At 37.1% G+C, this 23149-nt stretch overlaps 1 protein-coding gene across 1 annotated transcript; it reads right to left on the bottom strand.

Moving 5' to 3' along the window:
• Positions 1-803: 803 nt before the first annotated feature.
• slc7a8a (solute carrier family 7 member 8a) lies at positions 804-21097 on the bottom strand. The gene is made up of 11 exons (XM_039683775.2): positions 20252-21097; positions 13609-13813; positions 12688-12839; positions 7637-7762; positions 6184-6337; positions 5714-5837; positions 5302-5405; positions 4912-5008; positions 4511-4660; positions 4007-4184; positions 804-3391 (listed from the first exon to the last, which is right to left on the bottom strand). The coding sequence occupies exons 1-11, from the start codon at positions 20394-20396 to the stop codon at positions 3237-3239; spliced, it is 1590 nt and encodes a 529-aa protein (XP_039539709.2). The 5' UTR covers positions 20397-21097; the 3' UTR covers positions 804-3236.
• Positions 21098-23149: the final 2052 nt, after the last annotated feature.

The raw sequence follows: 23149 nt of genomic DNA, 5'->3' as shown, positions 1-23149 counted from the left end.
GAACTTTATTACCTTTTGATTTACTTTGAGAATGAGACATCTGTACCAGTCACCCTGAGACCTTCAAAATTATATATATAGTTGTGTGAGTGTGGGTGATCTCTGCAAAAGTGGGAGATGTGGGGAATGGCTGTGCGTGTGTGAGAAGTGTTCAAATGTTAATTTGCAAGCAAGGTCCTTCGTCTCAAAAACCTGTGGTGTGATTGATCTCTTCAACCAGTTATTCTAGTCGTACAGTAACAACACAAGAAAAGTGACAGAAAAACATTTCTACTACAGTTATGGGAGTTGTTATACACTGTGATATCTAAAAAAAATATGGTCAAACTCTTTTTAATACCAAATTGTTATTCCATTTGAGACAGGAGAGTTACAGGACAGGAGAGTTGCCTGATTTTTCAGACATGGAATAAAGTTATGACAATTGCACAGTTAAAACAGTCGTGAGAGGTCTACAGACACTCGATTTTTATAATTTCTTTTTCAGAGTACTTAGATTTTAATTATGTATTGATATATACAGAAAGTTTAAAGAAATTTGGGGATTTTTTTAATTCTGACCTACACTACCTTTAATGAGCCAACGTGATCGAGAAAAAAAAAACTAATGAACCCATGTGGTGCTTTGATACAATCTGTATTGTGAAAAGCGCTATATAAATAAATGTGACTTGACTTGAATCAATACGTCATCTGCAAATGAGTTGAAAATCCTTTGAAACTATTGAACAAGATGAGTATAATCTTCCTACAGTAGATGGCAGTGCTGCACGTTTTTTTTAAAGCCTAGAAAAGCACAAGTCTTCTTTGGTTCAGCATATAGATTTATTCATATTTCAATACATACTGTTCAAACAAATACAAAACCTACAGTAAACAAGAAGACTCTGGTTCAAACCGTTATGTGTAAGCGGCAATCTGAGCGTGATGGGTTTTTTTTAATCGTTTTAGACTGTACATATCTTAATATAATCTATAAAAATCATTCTCTTGTTGATTTATATTGTTGTGACAAGGAGATTAAAAATGTTGACATCAATCGTGTTACTGATTGTGACAATCAAATACCTAAGTGAAGAAAAAAAATGAACAGAAATCATTTTGCATGGCTTTTGGTAATCGCATATGCGTGTGTGGATAGGAAAGTTTATGTTTCAGCACAATCAAAGTCGCATGTTCCATATAAAATATACATTGCGTTTGTGGTTATCACACAGCATACAGTGCTGAATACTGAGACACAGCTCAGGAGCAGCATTGCTAGAACCAAAGACGCTCGATACATACATCCAAGTTTACGCAGTCTTTGATTCATTGATAATGACAGGTATCGCCACCGCGTGACTACAGTGGAACCTAAGGCAGTGTTTATTGTGTAAGTGCGAAGGTTATAGATTTGATACTAGTCTCTAAGGAATGTAGGGGGTTAAGCTCATGCAAAATGGATGTGCTATGACTTACACTGTGATCTATATATTCTATTGCTTTTTATACAGCACCTATACATTACAGATCTGCACAAAAAAAATACAACAAAGAACAATTGGCACTTTCCATAAGCTTTACAAGTTGGTATAGGTGTGACATCAACACAGAGGCACAATGAACAAACCCTGTGACCACTAAAAAGCCTTGTATGTTTGTATGGACAAGTGGCATACATACATTCAGTACTGAACACTTTAATCAATGTATTCTTGAAATGAGCTTTACTACACATGTTAATGTTTTTTTTTTTAACGGAAATTAATTATCTTTAAAGCTTGTTTCATTTTGGTGTGTAGTTTAATTATTTAGTATATTATTAATGTAATTATTCAGACTATGAATAAATCATAGGTTTGTTAGCTTGATCGATTGAATCTAGTCCCTTGTATTGCACCTACATTAACATCTACACAATTACATATATTGTGCATTACATGACTGATTTAACAAGCTCTTCTCACATAATTGATTTCAAGTTTTTTTTATATATATTCACATAATAAATGACAGGACCAAAACTATAGAACTAGTACATTCTCAAAGGCTTTCAGCTACATCACAAACACTAGTTATGCGCCACTAATTTCTTTCTTTCTTTCATATAACCAAACCACTCCGCCATTTTGAATCTGCATCCGTGTGTAAACTTTCTTAATAATTCAACTGTGGGAAAGTGAATTTATGACTGTGGCAGTAAATCCAATGGCATCATGCCGTATTATCTAAAGTCCACACAGAATGAATATACTGTTGCAACACTTAACTTTACAATGCCATCTTGTCAAGTTTTCATTAAACAGTTTTTATCTTTAAAAATATCAGAAAGCAAAATACTCTTTAACAGCGATAATAACTTTATACAGTTAACATAAAAGTTAAGGCAAATAAAAGAGCTTGAATTGCATCAGGGCCAGAGTAATCAGAAAGAAAACTACTCTGAACCACCACAATTGGTTCTTAAATTTATGCCTTAAAAATATGATGATTAAAAAAAGGTCCCAGGGCTTTCCTTTAGGAAAGAGAAAAGAATAATCATAATTGTATAATACAAAGGAATATGATTAGAATAAGACAATAAAAAATATCGATATATATATATAAAAAGAAATGCTTCTGAGTATTTCGGTTTGATGAAATACACGTGAAATGATAATATGTCGAATTAAAATACAGCTTTGGCTTATAAAAAACTATTTTAGTGTGTGTTACGACAGAGACCTGAACTGAAAAAATAAAAATAAAGAGGGGGTAAGAATTAGAACATTAGAATGTACTCGGTAATAAATAAATAAATAAAATGAACCCAGCCATATCAGAGTAAGCCATGATGTAGATTGGCATTTTTATTATAAACTGTAATTTACAGAATGGAATTCAAATTTCCTGATTTCTCATAGAAAATGTTTCAGAAAGTTCTTTAAAAATGCCCTTGACCCTTTAGAGCTTTATGTAATCTCTCATTTTAGTGTTGTAATTCTTTTGCACAGTCGGTGGAGTAGAAAGCGGCTGCTGAGAGACTGTAGAGCATTTTCTAAGACCACTACAGCAGAACCACATGACCTGTGGAGCAGCTAGTCTTTGTTCATTTCTCTCTCCTGAGCTTAGCCACTTACACTCCAGTGCAACCCCCTCTTTATGAAAAGGCAAAATATAGTGGCATGTGAAAAAAATCTGAGTTTGATTTCCAGTGTCTATATCCGAATAAGTCTCACTTATGTGAGAGAATGAGTGTGTCTCCATGTGTCTGTTTAGCAGTCAGCTGATTTTGGTGTCTCCTCATCTTCTGCTGACAGTGGAACCGTCTGTTCCTTCATTTCTATCTCATCTCCAGACGCTTCCTCTTTCTTTTGCTCCATTGGGTAGACCACTACACAAAACTTCTGACCCAGGTATGTCATTTTGTCTGAGAACATAAAGAGAATCATTTCATTTAAGGTGTCTTTCTGAAAGAAGAATCGTATGCCCTCCAAGCCAGTCATTTCTAAAATCCTTCAGAAATCATTCTAATGTTGGTGAGCAGGGAACAATTTCTCACATCACAATTGTGAAATTCTCAAAACTATTTGATCAACCTCCACATTACATCTGTATACTTACACTTTATACATATATATATACCATATCACGCAAACATGCATACATATATACAGTGAATGCATATAGTCTTGTATTTTTTTATTTTTTTAAATCGCAGTGACATTCTACAGTAAAAGCGTAACTCTTAATCCTGTCCAGTCTCTTGCAATCAATATCCCACATTGACTAATGTGTTGATTTGTACAGTTAAAATTGATATACTGTATCCCATCCAGAAACATTTTACTTTTAATCAATTTAATACATCCTTGCTGAATAAAAGTATTAATTTCTTTACCAAACTTTTGATTAGTAGTGTTAATATAATAGGTTCTCAGTTCCCAGCCCTAATGTGTGAGATACATTGTCTCTAATCAGACCTAACACAGAGAAGTGATGTCATCGTTAAGCCCCACATATCTGTGAACGTTATTCCACTTACCAACAAATGTATTGAAACACTGGGGCTTGTTTTCCCAGTAGACGCCCAAGAAATAGACAGGGACACCAGTAAGCATGATGGCCAAGCCAATGCCACACACCACAGGCTCCGAGTACAGAGAGAAGATCAGCAGGAAGGCCCAGAACAGCAGGTAGATGACAGGCCACACCAGACTGATCTGGCAGTTGGAGAAGTTACGTTAGCAGCAAATAGTAACAATGTGTCTTAAGTTTTAAGGAGGTATGTAGGGAGTAACTAGAACTGGACAAGCACATCATGATTCAAAGCTTATAGCAAATTAGCTGAACAGAATACTTGATATATAACAGATGGCAAGTTACCAGTTAAAAAAAAAAAAAAAAAAAAAAAATCAACAACTACTGAGATCACCGATTTTCATACTGGTAATGTTTTTTAACAATTAAATTCAAAATTAGCATAAAATACTTCTGTTCAACATAACATAAAATTTAACACTGGGTTTCATAAATTCTTCAGACTTACTTTAATTGGCCGGTACATATCTGGTTGTTTAATCCGAAGCACAATCTGCCCGGCAACAGTGACACCATAGAAGAGGTAGTTGATGAAACCCACATAGTTTATGAGTGTGTACATGTCACTGGTGCACAGCATCAGAATCGTTGAGATGCACTGCGGGAAAGCAAGAGAGAGATGTTTGGCATATGTATAAGAACTGTCCGATACCATCACATTATCATAAAGACCATTCATACTGGGACTACGGAAGAATGCAGGCCATAAAATCAACAAAAGAACAAGTCATTCCTAAATTCAGCAACCGTCCAGCAGATTTAAAGGATGTGCAACAAATGTGAGCGTGAGTTATAAAGACACACTTAAAGGGAGAGAGAGAGGTATATTATACTGTTTATGATACTCACAGTAAAGAGCAGAGCTGGAATTGGGGTGCAGCGCTTCACATGAATCATAGCCAGCAGACTAGGGAGATGGCCTTCACGTGCACCCGCAAAGAACAGCCTAAACAACATGAGGACAGTCCAGGGCTACTGTTATTTACAATGACAATATATTCAGTAGAGGGGAATATGTGAAGACGCACACCGACAGAACGATACAACAAACGAACGAACGAACGAACGATAGATAGACAGATAGATAGATAGAACATAGAATTTAGATAGATAGATCATAGAATTTAGATAGATAGATAGATAGATAGATAGATAGATAGATAGATAGATACTTGTGTATAAATGATGGATGGATGGATGGATGGATGGATGGATGCATGGATGAAGGGAGGGACTGACCGAGAGGAGGTGAAGAGGGAGCCGTTGACCCCCCCAAATGTGGACAAGGCCACAGAGATGGGCATGATCCATGACATCACTCCTAACAGCTTCTCACCAAACGTCTGTGAGAAAGCAACAGAGTGGTGAAGGAGAGAAAAGAGAGACAAGCAGAGAAAAAGAGGACGTTGATAGAAAACATGCATTTTCATGTCCATAATATCTGTGCTGTTTCATTAAGAAAGTCTTTAGAACTGAATGCAGAAGATTCTGGAGTCTGATATATCTATTTGAATGGTACACAGGCAGGCATCAAGAGCTCAATCCAAGTATCATTTAAAGAACTTTAAATATCGATACTTGGTTAGATATGCCAAAGAATCTCCTGCATAAAGCAAAACAATCAGTCCGACTGCGATGAATGAACACTCACCACAGCTACAGCATTGGAAGCCAGCAGCTCCTGAGGGCTCATGGCAGTGACGTAGGCAATGTTAGCAAAAACATAGACAAAAGTCACGAGGGGAATGGAGATGAAGATAGCACGGGGGAGGTTTCTGTATGGAAAAATATAAAAACAAAAAAGAGGGAAAGAAGTGTTCAGTCAGAACAGAAGTAATACATTGAATTATTTTAGCCAACCAACCACCTACTACTTTTCAGTCAGTTTGAGGCAGATTCCAGTTCCCCTTCTCAGGGCATTGTGTAAAATTATACAGTGATTCTTTTGGCTCTTTATACTGATATACTGCTGACCATTCTGACTATATTGAGCCTTTATGTGGTTGTTTGCTGGATATTACAACTGTATATTTAATTTACACTAATAACAATTGATACTAATTAAATACTGAGAACACCGTATTGAATTACTGTGAGCTCTTAAGATGAAAATTGGCTTACACATAGGGGTCGACGAGTTCCTCTGTGACATAATTGAGGAAATTCCAGCCACCGTAGGCGAACGACCCCTGTAGAAATGCCAGTGCAATCAAACCAACATCATAGTCTTGAAACGGCTCGAAAGCATTGGCCGGCTCCAACCAGTAATATTCGCCTGGAGAGAGAGAAAAAAAAAAGAAAAAAAAGTGTACAATAGTTATCAAACATCAAAGGGAAAATGATTTTAAAATGTCTCTTGTTTATTAGCTAGTTAGTTAACCTTTAGCAAACGCTTTCACTCAGAACAGCTTAAAGTAATCACAGCTCCTCTTAAGCAATGGATGGTCAAGTTCCCTGGTCAAGGACCAAAATTGTGATCTTAAAGCTGCAGTCCGTAGGTTTTTTAGGTTAAAAATTATCCAAAATATATATTTGAGAAAATACATAACCAGCCAGTGTTCAAAACTCTGCTTGCCTTAGCTCGATTTAAAGCGGTGAGCTTGTAATAATGTTTTTAATTTCAGTGATACTGGTGTATTTCCACGGGAGATTCGAGCATGTCTTTGCGTCATTACGTCTGTACACATAAAGAAGGTGTGCCGGCTAGTAGGCTATATTGCGTGTGCGGATGTTGGAGGTGGAGATTTATAGCCTTTTCTCATTGCACTTGATATAATCAAACTTATCAATTTGATGGTGGATGCAGAAAGGTTCAAACGACAATCACCAGTGACAACAGCTTCAACTGCTGTAAAATGCAAAAGACTTTGTTCGGACATCAGAGTGGCTACAGAAAAAAAAGTGACTGCAACCGGACCCATGCGAAAACAAGGATACATATCGGTTCAGGCTGCCTTCCCACCAAAGGCAGCCTGAACCAGTTAAGAGACCAACAACCATGTTCCAAAATACAACTACCACCATAAACTGGTTTTGACTGGATTTCCTGAACCTACAATCTTTTTGCTCCCTAAGCCATAGTATTAATAACACAATTCTAGGGTCAGGTCTTTGGGTCACATGTTCTCTCTAAACTTTTTTTGAGAGCATACATGACCCTGAAGACCCTACAATAAAGAGCAGCCATTGCCAACAAGCCTAAATCCAGTCTTTTTAAAATCTTCTGCATGATGGAATCACATCTGTCACTCTCATATTATCAGGTCAGTGTCTGAGCTAACAGGCCGTCGGGAGTGTGATCATTATTTAATCCTCTCTGACACAGCAGTTGTTAAAACTGCATTATCTGTGTTATTCTTTATTAGAGGATTTGAACCCAGTGACTTCTGCTGAGACAACAAGGAAAAGAAGGAAAGTGCTGTGCTTTCAGTTTTTCTGAAGATTTTACGGAGCTGCATGGACAAGAACAAGCACTGCACGTAGCTGCACACACACACACAGCTTTATTTAGCACAGACCTTCTTGAATAACCAATAATATATAGTATGCACACACATAGACATATGGTACTTACCCTTGCAGATTTGTACAAAACCCATGATGATAATGAGAATGAGGGCCAGAAGTTTCCCTGCAGTGAAGACATCCTGTACCCGTGTTGCCCAACGCACGCTGGCACAATTCACCCATGTCAGCAGCACTGAAACACACAGACATTGAGGTTACAAGGCTGGTCACACACAAACACACACACACACACACACACAACATACACACTATGAGCCTTTAGTGAGATTAATGGCTCCCTGCTGTTTGAAAAGGCTAGTATGCCAAAGAATTATAAAATAATGCTTTCAGCTATGAGGAATTAATCAGACATACAAATGACAAGCTGGAAATAGGCCTTCAGGTATACCAACATTTGAATGTGCTGAAACATCGGAAACAGATAGGCAGGTGAAATTAGGTTTAAAAAGTCAGTACAGACGAATTATAATAGGATATGATATTTTGCATTTATATTGATATGGCAGATTTTTATTCAAAGCAACTTAGTATGTTTATTCTCTTTTATGAATCTAATGTGGCATTGTCAGCAAGATGTTACAGGAAAATTTCAAGCATTGACAGCCTGTGTGATGTATATATATTTTTTACCACATATGATTTGAAAGATTACATGGAATATTTGTACTTTTAAGAAATCATTTGACAGACTGGAGAATTATTTAAATGAACATTACAACAAAAAGCTACAAGATTTTTTTTTTTTTTAAATGAACATTGTAACCAGATGAAAACACATGTTGAAAAAGTCAATGTGCTAAATAGCCCTCATAGTCACATGCACACAGTTGTCTGATGGCATGTGACAGACATATTTGGTCATAAAATCGGAGGGGCATGCAAGTAAACTTTGAGTCTTGACTCATGCATTTTGAGAACTTGCAAGACATGCAAAAATGCCGCCTCGTGATGTGCACTTCGGGGTTCAGCTTTATCCCCTTTAATTCAAATACTACTTGTGTGTACTTGTAGACAAGCAGCAAATCAAAGCACTCACCTCAACAGACGGTTAAACAAAAGAGGAATTGCATTCAAATCTAGTGTGAACTGGGTGTGATTTGAGAAGGTCAATGTGCCAAATTCACAGAATGTTTTTGGCACTTATTTAGAATTAAACTACTTAGAGGTGGAGCAGCATCTAGTCACAAGAATACAATGCAAGTCAACTGATATTAGGCGTGGTAAGGTGTTTTGTTACACAAAGTCCATGGCAATTACTGTTTGTGGCGAAAGCAACACAAATAGTCTGACAGTGCACACTGACAACCTGTCAAATAATGTGAAGAGAATGCAGTAAAAAACCAAACACAACATGGCTTTGGGCGAGGAGATATATGGAGGCTCATGTCTTATCTCCGTGTAAGAAAAAGGGCACTGCCTCACTGTACAGAGCAAAGACATGCTTCTAACTAAGTGCAGTCGTGTCTTGAGGGCAGAGCAGTCTGGGAAGTCGACTGGAGAGGACGCCTTAGAGGGTGGTGTTTGTTTGTGAAACCACTTTGGAATGGAAAAATAAACAGGTAGTGAAATCTACATAGTACATCATGCTAATGCAAGAATGCAGAAAACATTCCTATGACAACAGGAATCTTACCACCATAAGCCGATTACAGTGTCGGTCACGCACACCGAGGTCAGAGTTACTCATTTAACCTTCCATTTTATCCCCTTGATATCTTAAGACTTTATGCATGCATAATCATGTGCTAAACTATTTTTTTTTCTAACATTCAACAGCCTGTTAAAAACAATACTCATGGGATCTGTTCTAAAACGGATTCTGTTTTGCACTTTACTGCTTGCATAGGCAGCGTGATTAATTAAAATGGAATAAATAATTGATTCAAGGCACAAATGGGCTATATGCACGCATAAATTCCGCATTTGATGCAAGGATGCTCGTCCATTTCCGGTTGTGGAGATTAAAGCGGAGGAAAACCGAGGAAAACGGGATTATGGCAGAGTCTTCAAAATGTACTGTCCTCCAGTCTTTGAAATGAAACGTACATACGTTTAGATGTAATTGTATATATAGTTATATTTATTTAATATAATTTTAAAAAGAAGCATAAACACAACGAGGGGTGTCTGTTTTATCTGTTTTTGTGACTAACGTTTCTTTAGTATAACCATGGAGTATAAAATTCAATATAAATTCTCGGTATTGCATTGGACTCTACGATCGGCGGAAGTTATCGAGCATCCCTAATGCTTCACCGGAAATACCGCCGTGCATAGAGCCCATAGCCCACAAAAAAACAACAACATTTATTTCAATGGAGTTAGCATTTTGCTAAGCTAACCATGTGATACTCAAATGCGCTCAAGCACATAACATTTTTGGTAAAATAGTACATTTTTAAGAAGATTGAACCTTTTAAGTAAGTTACAAAAATTGTAAAAATTATATGAATAATCAATCATTTTCTATCAATCATACTTTCTATGCAATTTTATTGAATAAATGGTATTAGTATGTTTACACAGAAATTTTTAAAAAAGAAAAAAGTGCGTTTAAAATACCCTGATGATCAATGAAAAAACTAAGTTTGAAATCTTGGTCACTTCATACAATCTGTCATAGCTTTCCTAATGTAGCAGAAGGGGCTATCAGACTAAGGATGAGCAAATAACAGTAGAGAGTAGAGTACATAGTGCACAGAGTAAGTACACAATTTGGGACATAACTAATACCTTATGAGATTGTCTTCTCTGAAAAATGTACATGCAATGCTGCTAATATTTGGCCATGAGAAGGCATCTTAAATGGCAGCAGTTATTCTGACAACTGTTCGTGTCACTGTGTTCCATTAAAATGCTACCTACTAAGGCAACAAATTAGGTTCGGACCCAGAGCCATGCACACACTTAGAAAAAAAAAACGTTTCTCAGAATTGCAGTAGTGGTTTTAGAAGAAAAGACATAAAGGATACAAAAGGGTTGAGTACAAGAACTGGGACATTGTGTAAAGTAAAACTGTGCCATAGTGTCCACTTTTGCCCTTTCAATTACTTCCTGTGGTTTTCTAAACAAAACAAAAGCAAAGCTAAAGAAGCAAAAAAAAAAAAGCTTTAGTGCTGCTTGAGAACATCTGTTAACGAGGCTGAGTTTAGGTTTTTACTTAAAAAAACTTGAAGATAGAGTCTTCATTTGTACATTTATGAGCCAACCATAATGTAATAGAAAGACTGACACCTTGACCGTCCACCACAGTTGCCTCTATCAGCCTGTAGGCTCAATAGTGTGTGGAGGAGATGGGTCCGAATTGGCATCAAAATTCACAAAATGTGACATCATGCGTGTTCTCGTCTACTTGGGCTTACATCCGTACTGCAGCCATTAGTAAGCAGCAGGCAATCGCTAGCAGTAGTGTTTTTAAATGGACTCTGCGAACGGAAAGAAGCGACCAGCCTCCAGTCAATCCAGACACTCATGTAAACTCCTCGTAAGTTTAAAAAAAGAAAAAAAGCCTTATCTAGTGCGGCCAACGAGCGTGTGAGTGTGCGCACCAAGATTGAGCATGAGACTGGCTGCAGTTTCTCCTACGGCCACTGGTGTCAGTAACGGTAAGAAATTTCACAACTTCCGAAATGCTCCTTTAAGTTAAAAAAACAACCTTCAACTTCAGCTAATCAGAACATTTTGGTCTTGATAGTCACTTTTTAGAGTTTCAGAACTTTAAGTATTAAGTATATAGAGTTTAAGTATTAAAAGCACACCATGAATGCTGGCTCAGCTCTGTTAAGGTGATGATACATAGGGCTACTTTTTGAGCAATATTTTTGAGCGATTGTTGCTTGGGTAACTTTCCCATTGAAAATGGGCAGTAAATTCTGGATAATTTAGGTCAGTCGTGGGCCCTGTGTCGCATCTGGTTGCCCGTTGACGGCAACATTGCTCAAAAAGTTGCCCTGTGTATCATCACCTTTACCCTGCGAAATGGACAAAGAGCTAGTATTTGTTGCAGTTAAGTAGCTAATTATGGCTCAGATTTTCTCCATAAAAAGAAAATAATGCTGAAATATTATTAATATATCTAATAGTAATTAAACTAAATAACTTATAAGGTTGGATTTAAATTGAAACTTTACAGTTGCGATATCAAAATAAGGTGAGATATCACCTAATATCCTCTCTTCTTGACCTCTTTCTTTTTTCTTAGGGTCTCTGTTGTTTGCCTGTCTACATACAACTTGCAGTATTTGTAGCTCCAGCGTGAAGTTTGCAGAAAGCCCACGCTCAAGGCTTCTTGATGCCATGAAAAACATCATTCCATCCATCTTCACATATCCCTCTCTCTTTTACTTTCATCCTTTTCTATCCTCCCCATATTTTCCCACAACCTTTCTGTTCCCTCTCCCAGGTTATGACCCCTCGGTCTTCTTCAGTCACACATCAGTCCCAAAACACTGTCTCTCTAGATTTGGCCTTCAAGGTTCTTTCACTTGAGCGTGATTTGCCCTTATGGTCAAACATAAGAGGCTGTAATGAAGTATCCATTCCCAGCTACAATTTGTCCATGTGCAGAGAAAAATGTCTAAAATATACAGAAGTGTTCAGAAGTGAATCACAAGCAGATGTGGAAATAGTGATTGTGAAAGTTGTTATAACATTTGTGAAAAACAGTCTACAAAATATACAGGTTTGTTCAAAACATTCAGATAACCTTAAAATATTTTTGTGTCTGTCCATACCCCATCTTACATATGATAATGGTTTAGCATGTACAATTTAACAGCTCTCACTTTCCTTCCCTTGTTTTTGCTATCTTAACCTTTTCTCTTTTTTTCTACCATTTTCTCGCTGTCACTGTATGTATGTATATATACATAAAATACACACACTGCCTGGTCAAAAATAGTCACTGTTTGGATTTAAATAGGCAAATGATTAAGATCATTATTGCAGTGATTATTATATTTCTAACATGTTATATGTTTGGCAACAGTTCTTCTAGGTTCTAACCCTTGATGGAGTGTGTAGCTTTTCATGTCAGTCGCAACAATCCCTAAATGATAATAAGCCATTGATATATCTGTTTTTCCTTCTGGTACTCACACAAGCAGATGGCAGCGAGCAGACGCAGACCATTCTCTGGGGGGAAGCAGGTGGGGAACAGAGGCTGCAGGACGTAGTTGGAGAAGGTAAGGGCGATAACTGCCTGGTTAGTGGGATAGATCACCAACACAGCAATCCACAACCGCAGAAACCTGTAGCATATAAACATTCAAAAAAGTTATAATGCTTCCAACCAAAAAGTACTCAAAAGATGGTAATACAGTGGTATTTTGATAACTTTCTCCAAAAACACTAAGTATCGTGTTAATACCATAGTTCTTTTTTTAGCTAGTGATCCACATTGTATTATTTGCAGAACAGTCTTTTTTCTAAGGATGGACTCAATTTGTGTAAACAAGATTATTTATTGCCATCATTTGTTTGGAGTGAGATGAATGGCATGAGGGAATGACCAGCTAATGGTTGTCCTCTGGCAGTATTATTAATTAGAGCAGTCACTGTGCAAAGCAAAGTTTGTTGGCATGTAAAATAAAGCCAATGCTAAAAGATTTGATTGACCGCTGAGTACATATTAGTGGATTAAGAAATGTTAAATCATAGCTAGAACTACTTCACCAGATAGCAACAATGCTAGCACCTTTAACAAGCTAATTACCACAAAATGAAAGGTAATGTCGTTTACAGTCCCAGTAAATTGTTGCACGGTATTGACATGAGTGTTTTGACAAAAAAAAAAATTCCACTGATTCCTGTGGAGCGAGAAATGTTTATTATTTTCCATTATTTTCTTCAGGTTTGTTGAATCGCTGACTTACATTTATGTTAAAACATCCTATCACGCTAAGTTCTGCATTTCCAATAATTAGGTCACCTACTTTTACAAATGATATGGACTTTGATTGATAAGCAGTCTATTCTCTGGAAGTATTATTAAAACTAATGTGTGGCTGAAAGCCTCACCCTGCCAGTCCTCCGAAGATGTCCTTGACATAAGAGTAGTCGCCTCCAGATTTGGGGATTGTGACACCCAGCTCAGCATAGCAGAGTGCTCCAATCGCTGTTATAATGCCTGTGATGATCCATACGATGAGAGCCAGGCCCACTGAACTGGCATTTTCCAACACTCCCTTTGGACTAACAAAGATTCCAGAGCCGATGATATTACCTGTAAAAGAGAAAACAGATGGGTTGGGTATTAGTTTAGAATTGTGCATTAATGTAGAAAGCAGGTCAGAAAGAAGGTGGAGCTGTCACACCAATGCGTCATATAGCCTAAGCCTTAAATCAATGTCTGAATTAATCTACTAAAGTGCTCCAATTTAAAATGAAATGAATGAAACCGACTTTATCCTAAGTAAAGGATTTAAAGAGATTTTAGATTGGTCAGAAATGCATTATGGACTTACATTACATATTTTGAAAGTGTAGCCGATATCTCTTTAGGCGTTAACTACTTTGTTAGAAAAAAAGAATTAATACATACTAAAAACTATCATTATGTGCACACAGAAATTCACTCCAACTCGCACTATTAAAGATTCAAGAGAATGTCTTGATCTATCCAAATTGTTTAAAATAGACAGAAATCTATCTACCTTGTTTCCAATGCGGAAGTAAGCTATACTCTACTTTCTGTGAATGTGTGAGACTTCGGATTAATTACCCGCTAAAAGGTAAAGAACTATAAGAATAAGAAAGTGCAGTAAATGGTAAAACTATTTGTGCTACAAACTAGCATTGTTACAACAAGCACAAATAAAGTGGATAGATTTCCAATTTTGACTGATAAATATCCAATAATATTTATCGAAACGTATGACAGTGGCAAAGAGAAAAGGGGCGGTATAGAAAAAAAAAAGCATGACATGAAGCATGACGTGTATGAATCAAGCATGACGTGTATGAATCAAACGTAAATTAAAATGTCAGTGTGGCAGAGAAAGAAGAAGGGAGAACCAAGAAAGAGAGAAAGCATATTTGCCGAGTTAGTATTCAGCGTGACTAATGGAGTGAGTACACAAAGCAAATATATGAGGGAGTGTGTATTTGCAATGTGTGCACTTAGGGCAGTATAGTGCACCACCACTGTGTGATATGCGTGTTTGTAATTCACATATTGGCTCCAAAAAAGTACTTGGACATTTATGTTACACATGTAAAATACGAAAATATCAAACCAGGTGTGAATTTTTCTCAAATCTAATTTTACTTATCTAAGCCATTGTTGCAATTATTTGTAACGATTTTCAATGGTTGATTTCAGCGCACGCATTAGGTCATGTCTCCATTAATTCACACAATATCAACGAACCCATCCATAACTTGTAAACCACCATTTTTGCAACAAAACAACCGTAGATCTCAAAGAATATATCATTTAGATCTACTAAACTATTCCGTTGGTAAGCACACACACACCACTTTACTACAAAAAGTGTTTTTCCACCAAAGCCCTGTGAAGATTGCAATAATCCAGAGGGATGTCAAATCAAAGCAAGCTGTATCAAGGCTCCTTCATGGAGGAAGACACTAATGTGATTTAGGCAAAATGGACAAAGGTAAAGGCTTTCTGAAGCAGAAAATGATGATATTACTGTACAAGTGGGAGGCAGATTGTGGAGTGATTGTGGAAAATTCAGGTTAGCAATGCATGAGCCGGAGTCAATTATTGAGCCAATTACATCTGTTCCCATCAGTAAGTCAACTAGTCCATGTTTTCCTGTCGAACCATCACTGCAATTATGTTCTGTGAATCACTTTGGATACAAATTAGAGCCAGACGGATATATCGGCAGACCGATATTATCGGCCGATATTAGGCATTTTCCAAACTATCGGTATCGGCAGTTATAATGGCCGATAAATGAATATCTCAAATATAAAATAAAAACAGACGAAACACGCTTGAACCATGTCATGAGTGTTGGAGTTGTATAGTTTGTCCACCAGAGGGCACTCTACACCGTTCCTGTTGGCAACACTCGTTGAGTTGGTCACGATACATACATTGCTTGAATAACAATTAAAAGAACATCCCCATCAGTTCTCTTAACTCAAATATGCATGACAAAATTTGTGACTAATCATCTCCAGTTTAAAAAAAAATAAAAAAAAATAAATAAAATATCGGCTGATATATCGGATTTTAAAACTCAAAAATACTTGTATCGGTATCGGCCTTCAAAATCCTTTATCGGTCGGGCTCTAATACAATTGTCTGTTACACATTGGCACTGTGTAAACAAGTAATCAGACTTCTCAGTAGCCACGGCTGCCATGTAGGCTATTCACACACACACACACACAAAAAAAATCCATAAACCTTCATGACAGCTGAGGATTCATCTTATATCTCTGGTTGTTCTCCCACTTCACTTATCTCCCTAAATCTCTGCTTTAAAAAAGCCCTGTCGAGATATGATTATCACAAACTTCAGCATGTCTCATGACCTCAAAGTACAAGTTGCACAACTTTATACAATCAAAGGTACCTTTTACTATTGCTAAAGCATGTAGGGATTGATCTGGTTTCAGCCAGCTTGTGTATTAATTGACTATAAGGAAACCAGCCAGGAATTATGAACATCAACAGGTTTTACGCCATACGAGGTCTTGCTGACTACAGAGGAAAAAATCCAGATGGATTTCCTTTTCATACTGCATCCTCTTGCTTCCCTTTTGTGTGTGCACAAACATCACAGGCAACACAGCAGCAATCCCTGATTTAACATTCTACCGTAGTTTGTCAATCTACATTGATCTAATCTATGCTAATCTCAAACACACAGATGGAAAGGCAACAGAAAAGTCCCACCTTTATATTCAAAGTGCCAGTTAGCTTTTAGATAAGGCATTGTCTGTTTTTTTTTTCCTTTTTTTACTGTACTGCACTTTAGCTGTACCACCCATAAAAAAACATTTTTTTATTAGCTGTATCAGCCATAAAAAAACAAACATTTGTAGAGTGATTTAAAATAAAAAGTAAAAATTTTGATAGTATTGTTGTCAGAATTGACACATTAAGATGTGATCACATTTACTGTTGTTTGGCTAATTTTTACCAAAATAAAGTGGTTTCAATATGACATGCAATCTGAACAATTTCACATGGGGCCGAAATATAATTTCCCCACAAATATTTGCAAATGGTTTTACGTTGGTCACACGAGCTCATTCATTCGCTGCAAACAGAAAGCTGCTTGGTTTAAAAGTGACTTATTTGTGAGCTGTGCTTTATTGCTACACTATTGACAATTGACTTTTTTTTCCCATTCCATTTTGTTAATGTGACCGCACTTTTATTAAGAATTTAGGTCTATCCCCATTTAAGTAGGTGGATGGCACCAATTGCCAGCATCGAATACAGCTGCACAGAGTGCTAAAGTGGCCGCAGTGAACCGACTTACCTCGAAGTCAGTTCACTCGTTGCTATCAGCTTATCATGTGCATGTCAGTCATTGTCTATTTATTGCACAGTGATATTACATCCACTTGTACTTCTATTTTATTACTCTAGCTAACATGTTTGCTGAGGCGAATCTCTTTCAACTGTCCTATTGATTTTCTTTCATGGCTCCATTGATCAAACGGTTTCTGTGGGTCTGTAGCCTTAAAACCAGATGTTTCCCTTTTACAAATTGACATAAATAAATCAGAGTTTGTGTTAATCAAGCAAGCCATTTACACAAAACAATGTCTCCTTTCATCAAATAAAATTGGTTCAACTGTTATGCAACCCTGACTCTTTGTATAATCAAGTGGATAGATTTACAAAACGTTTCTAGAATTAGGCTAAGTATTGCATGTTTCGTTTGTATGATCATCAAAAAAGCCATACCATACGAACGCTGGTTTAGCTTTCAGATAATAAAGGTCTATAGATATTAATTACCTCTTGCAGTTTTCAGTTCTACATCAATCCATAAAGTACATCATGCATTTTCACTTGGATTTTAATAATCGTACTGGAGCATTAACCGATCACTTAAGTTTAATATGACTGTATCAGATCAAAAAAGTGTCTGAGAAAGAATAATGGAATGCAATTAAATAATTATTTGGGCCCCTAACTGGTTACACCTAATACAATCTCCTTCTAAGTGCACATTTAGATGATCTGCCAGCCTTTACTCCACTAAAACTAGGTTCCTAGCACCCGTTTCCATTCTAACAATCCCTAGTGATGACCAGAGACCATAATCCAAATATTTAACGTCAAAAATGGGTCTTAGCGAGTCAAAAAAAAAAAAAAAATTCACAGAAAGTTCACGTTCAGGTTCATGCTTCATTTCCAGCTCACAAAGGGTTCCAGAAAAGGGGTTGATAAAGATGAGAGTGTCAGAAGTTATAAAGTATTCTGATAAATCTAATGAAGTACAAAGGCTTAAGGAAAGCTTTGAGGGATCCGAAGCGACAATCACCTGATAATAATGTTCACGTGAGCCAACAGAGACCATGTGAACGTGTGACCTGACCTGATCAAAGTTGCTGAAGAGGATTATCATATAGCTGCAGTTAATGTAGGCTGTGATTATCTTGAGCGTTTTACTTTTCCATAACTCTCATCATTACATGAAATATAATTTTTTAATGCTGTCAGAAGCAATACATGAACACTGAGCAAGGATAAGTCACATTTCCTCTCTTCACTTCCTTTTATATTTGCAGGGCTAAAGTCTTTTAGCCCTGATTTACAGAAGTGAAAATAATAGAAAGAAAAAAAAGGGTCAAGAAGACATGTGCATTTTTTTATTCTTGCTTAGCCATTTTAAACTATTCTGAAGAACACGAGCACATGGCTGCAGTTTGCTAGACTGATAGATTTTTGTTTGCTAGACCAAAAAATAAATAAATAAATAATCGACTGATAGAGTTTACTAGTCTGCTGACAGTCTTGTTAATGGATAATGCACATTTTCTATTCTATTTAGTAGTAAAAATATTTAGGTAAAATAATTGTTCTTTTATATAAAGTGATTGTGCATATCTTGTTTGTTATACTTAAATGGTATGAAACATTTAACTAGGCTATAAGACATCATCAACATTGTTTTAATATGACCTATACAATAGTGATTATTTTACAGATCATTATCACGATAATGACAACTAAATAAACTTTAGACTACAACAATTAAAACATAATGTGCATGAATATCTTATAACAACAACAACATTGTTCATAAACCATTAATCATCTTAAATAGGCCTACAGGCCAAAACGATTATTGGTTTATCTCTAAAATGAACATCGTATCGACCATTAAAAAAAACCTTATCGGACCACTAATCAACAGAACAACAGGCATAAGCGTAAATAATCGGGACGTTTCGAGGGAAGCAAGGGACGCGGCGCCTCCTCAAAAACTGGATGAGAAAATAATTAATATTAGAAACATATAAACAAAAGAAATATAACAAAATGCGACATTAAAAAAAATGCATAAATCACTTGTTTTTCTAAAGCAACACTGTCCAACAGTGATACCCACAGGTAAAGTTACAGCAGGAGTCCGCTTCTCTCTTTCTACACCTGAGCCCATTGAGTTAACAGACCCCCTAAACCAGGGGTCTCAAACTCAGTTCCTGGAGGGCCACAACCCTGCAGAGTTTAGCTTCAACCCTAATTAAACAACTAACTAATCAAGTCCTTGAGTCTCATTTGAAAACTGCAAGTGTGTGTCTGTTGAAGCAGGGTTGGAACTAAACTCGGTAGGGGCTGGGTTTGACACCCCTGCCCCAAACCATGCTGTGGGTTTGGTGGGAGGTAATGGGCTTTATGCCCAGCTGCACTACTTCCTGAATTTCAGCCAGCTCCTTGTTTCCTGTCTGCCATTATTGGCCAAATTGATTCATTCAGGTGTGCTTGACCTCAGTAGTCATGGCAACAATAATCAGACACACCTGAATTAATCAATTTGGCCAATAATGGCAGACAGGAAACAAGAAGCTGGCTGAAGTTCAGGAAGTAGTGCAGCTGGGCATAAAGCCAATTGAGAATGAATTTTGGTGAGAGGAGGCACTGCATTCACCATGCTGTGGTTGGATATGATTGGATTGTGCGATAAATCCAATTCAGCCTCTTGCTTTTGTACTTGTTCGCAAATCGATTTGAATGAACAAAATTTTGGCGTTTAATGGGAATTAAAAAGTAAGTAAACAACTCAGCCATTTAGATACACCCTTTATGTCATGTCAGAATCAAACTAGAAATGGACTGAAAACATGAAGACTATAGGGATATTTTAGTGAGCAATCAGCTTGGTGAAATGACCTCTTTATCTGTGACAAATAAAAAAATATATAGTTTGAATTGTGCCTTTAGTTGTTATTTTGGAATAAACATAAAAAATAATTTGTTCCCTCATTTCAGAACACCACCACACACGCCACTGTAATCATATTTTTGTGTATATATAGTAGGCCTATATTTTCAACTATTTTTGTTTTCCCAGTTTTAAATTACCTTTTTTTCCATTTCATGTGACTGATTAGTATGGGAGAGACTCTCGTTCAGCATTATTATCCAATCAAGCTGTGCACGACTAACCATGCATCGGTTTAAAACACATCCGCCCACATGACAATACATTGAAATACTCACCGACAATAATGCCACAGGCACTCACGAGACCTATCTCCTTTTTCAACGCCACCGATGACTCTCCCGCTGCTTTGCCGGCGTCTCCTGCTCCATCCTGTCCGGTGCTTGAGGCTGCGCTCCCTCTTTGTCTCGGTCCATCCGTCATGTTGGTAATTGAAATGTTCAGTCCTCGATGTTGAGCGGTGATGATAGAGTAGCGCTTGACGTGTACCGCTGGTGGTCAGATCTCAGGTAGCGTAGCAATAGACATAAACAGCCTGAATACTATCTCGAGCAAAATATGTTACTATTATCACTCTATCTATTCTTTCTTATCTACCTGAGATTACTCTCATGTGTCAGGGTTTATTGCGTAGTGGCAAAGTAACAAGGAGCAAGATGTGCTACTGCAGTAATGGTCTATAAAATCCAATCAAAAAGAAGGCACTGTCAGTGTCATTACAAACATGAACACAAAGCATTGAGCTCGGGCGTAACAAAAACTACAGCAGCCTAATAACGTTACTCCAATTGCAAAAATGTACCCGTTTGTTGCGTCCGTGATGAAGCGTATCCAGAGTTTATTCTGTCGTTTAAAAAAACACGCCAGAGAGGCCGAAAACCAATTCACAGGTTTCTCCTTTTATTTCCTGTAACGTTACCTATAAAATGACGGTTGCTTCCTCGTTCTTAAGAATTGCATCGTTTTGACATTAACTCTTGCTAAACGGCTTTAGATAGAGCGTCCGCGCGCTGGGAAGCTCGCGTCTCCAGCGATGTCCAAACCACCCGCGGTCCAAGCGCCTTCTAACCAGCCTGTAGTATTTACTCCACATGTCAAACCGCCTCCATAAGTACCGTTGTGCCTCCTCCCCTCCCCTCCCCTGCCCTCCCCTTCCCCCACGTCGCGTCACAATTCTTGTTTTTTAGGTCTACCCTGCACGCCTCCCTCATAAACCCATGACAAGCTGTTGAATAGCACGGTAAAGAATATGAAGTTCCTGAACCAACAAATACACGTTTTAGTAATTACAGAAGTTAGGAAGAGCCCGTACTTTCACCACCTGCCACAAAACAGATCAAGTCGCGTTTGCCTGGACATGTAACCATAGCAACTTCATGAGTGCAGTACATTGGGAGCAGATGTCTGCAAAACATCACGTAGGCTATTGACACAAAAAGTAACAAAAAAATAAATACATTTAAAAAATATATATATTTATAGTTGTGTGTGTCCTGGTAAACCCTAAATTATGGGGACAAAATTTCCCCACAAGCATTGCAATATCCAGTAGCCTATCCTTGGTCCCCAAACAGCTTAAAAATAATAGCTATAGGCTTACTAAGTAATGTTTTTTTTTTTTTTTTTTTTTAAATGAAGAAGTTTTAGATAGATTTTAGATATAATATACAGTTCATCAAAATCCTTATGTCTATGGAAAGTTCCCATAAAACATGAAAACTATTAATAAATTAATAACATGAATACTATAATATAAAACCTCTCTAAGATTATATAATATAACCTATAGGCCTATAATTAGCAGTTTTGAGAATGGATGGATTCCATTTAAACAGTCAACCCCAAAAATCACTTTATAATTTACACACTAACTGCATATAAAGGCCTTCAATGAAAGGACTGCATTCATTGTCACAAACTAAGAGTTGGTTGTGTACAACTAATGTAAGGCAATGACTGTGCCCAACCCTGTCAATTAATAACAAAGGCAGATAATTGTTTATGAACCTTCTAAGTAAACCAGTTTTAGACGGGCCTCAATATCATGTTGAATGTCAGCTTAATACATAACCAAACAAATATTTAGTGATTACCGTGCTTATTTCTCAACAGAAAACGAGTCATAAGATCAAAAAATCTTAAACATGCAGCGAATCTGTGCTGCATTCAAAATCGACCAGACTCTTGTCGTTGCCTTATCGTCTTATACTGATGTAATGTTTTCAGCTTAGAGACTGTTTAAAGCATCCATAAAGAAATTTATGGAGAACAAATTGTCTTTTAAATTTTCTTCACTCTCGTAAAAGCAATCAAGAGATAATGCTGACTGAAGAAAATAAGAGCAGGAGAGCAGTTGAGGTAAATGGGACGTTTTTGCCAATGTAACTCGTCATTCATTATTGTGTGAATCAAAGTGGACAAGAAGACACTAGGACTGTGTTGGCACAGCTGTGCTGTCATAGATAAATGGGCGATTGCTTGATATCTTAATGGCTCTCATTCAGGCACACACGCACAGCTTCACACACACGTGTACACAGAGCCACACGCGGCCCTCATGATGGTCTCTTTTCTCATTCATTTGCTCAGTGAGAGGAAGCAGGGCATTGGGTCAAACTCAACCGTTAAATAGCACAGCGCAAGTCAATGACATTTGTTTTGATAATGAGAGGAAATTCATTTGTTCAACATTCATTCTTTAAGTTTGACACAGACTATCTCTATATCTCAGACTATCTCTACATCTCTAATTCATGCAATGAAGCTCAATGAATGCGGCAGAGGAGAGTTGTTTTCACAACAGTACATCATAGTTTCTAACTGAAATGATTTCATGTTTTCCTAAAAACCTGTTTAAAGAAAAACCTATTTGTTTTTAAACTATTTGCAAATGAGGTGACAAAAAACACTGAAGACAAATTAAATGCATTCAAGGAATAGTTCACTTTGAAATAAATTTTTGGTATGTTTTAGCTTACCTCAAGGGCATTCAATATGTCTTTGTTTCCAGTATTTTCAATTTTGATATGTTTAGGTCAAACCGTTCTTGCCTTCCAGTCATATAATGCGGGTCTATGGTCACCACCTCAAAGAGCATGCACAGAGAAGTCCAAATTAAACATGATTTAATGACTCGGAAATGTAAGTACACAGTGATGGCCTAAGAAAACGAACAT

This window comes from Pimephales promelas, chromosome 1, assembly GCF_988280905.1.
Source record: "Pimephales promelas chromosome 1, fPimPro1.hap1.1, whole genome shotgun sequence".
Classification (NCBI taxonomy): domain Eukaryota; kingdom Metazoa; phylum Chordata; class Actinopteri; order Cypriniformes; family Leuciscidae; genus Pimephales; species Pimephales promelas.
Note: the sequence above shows the minus strand (reverse complement) of the source record. Positions and strands in the feature narration are given on the sequence as shown.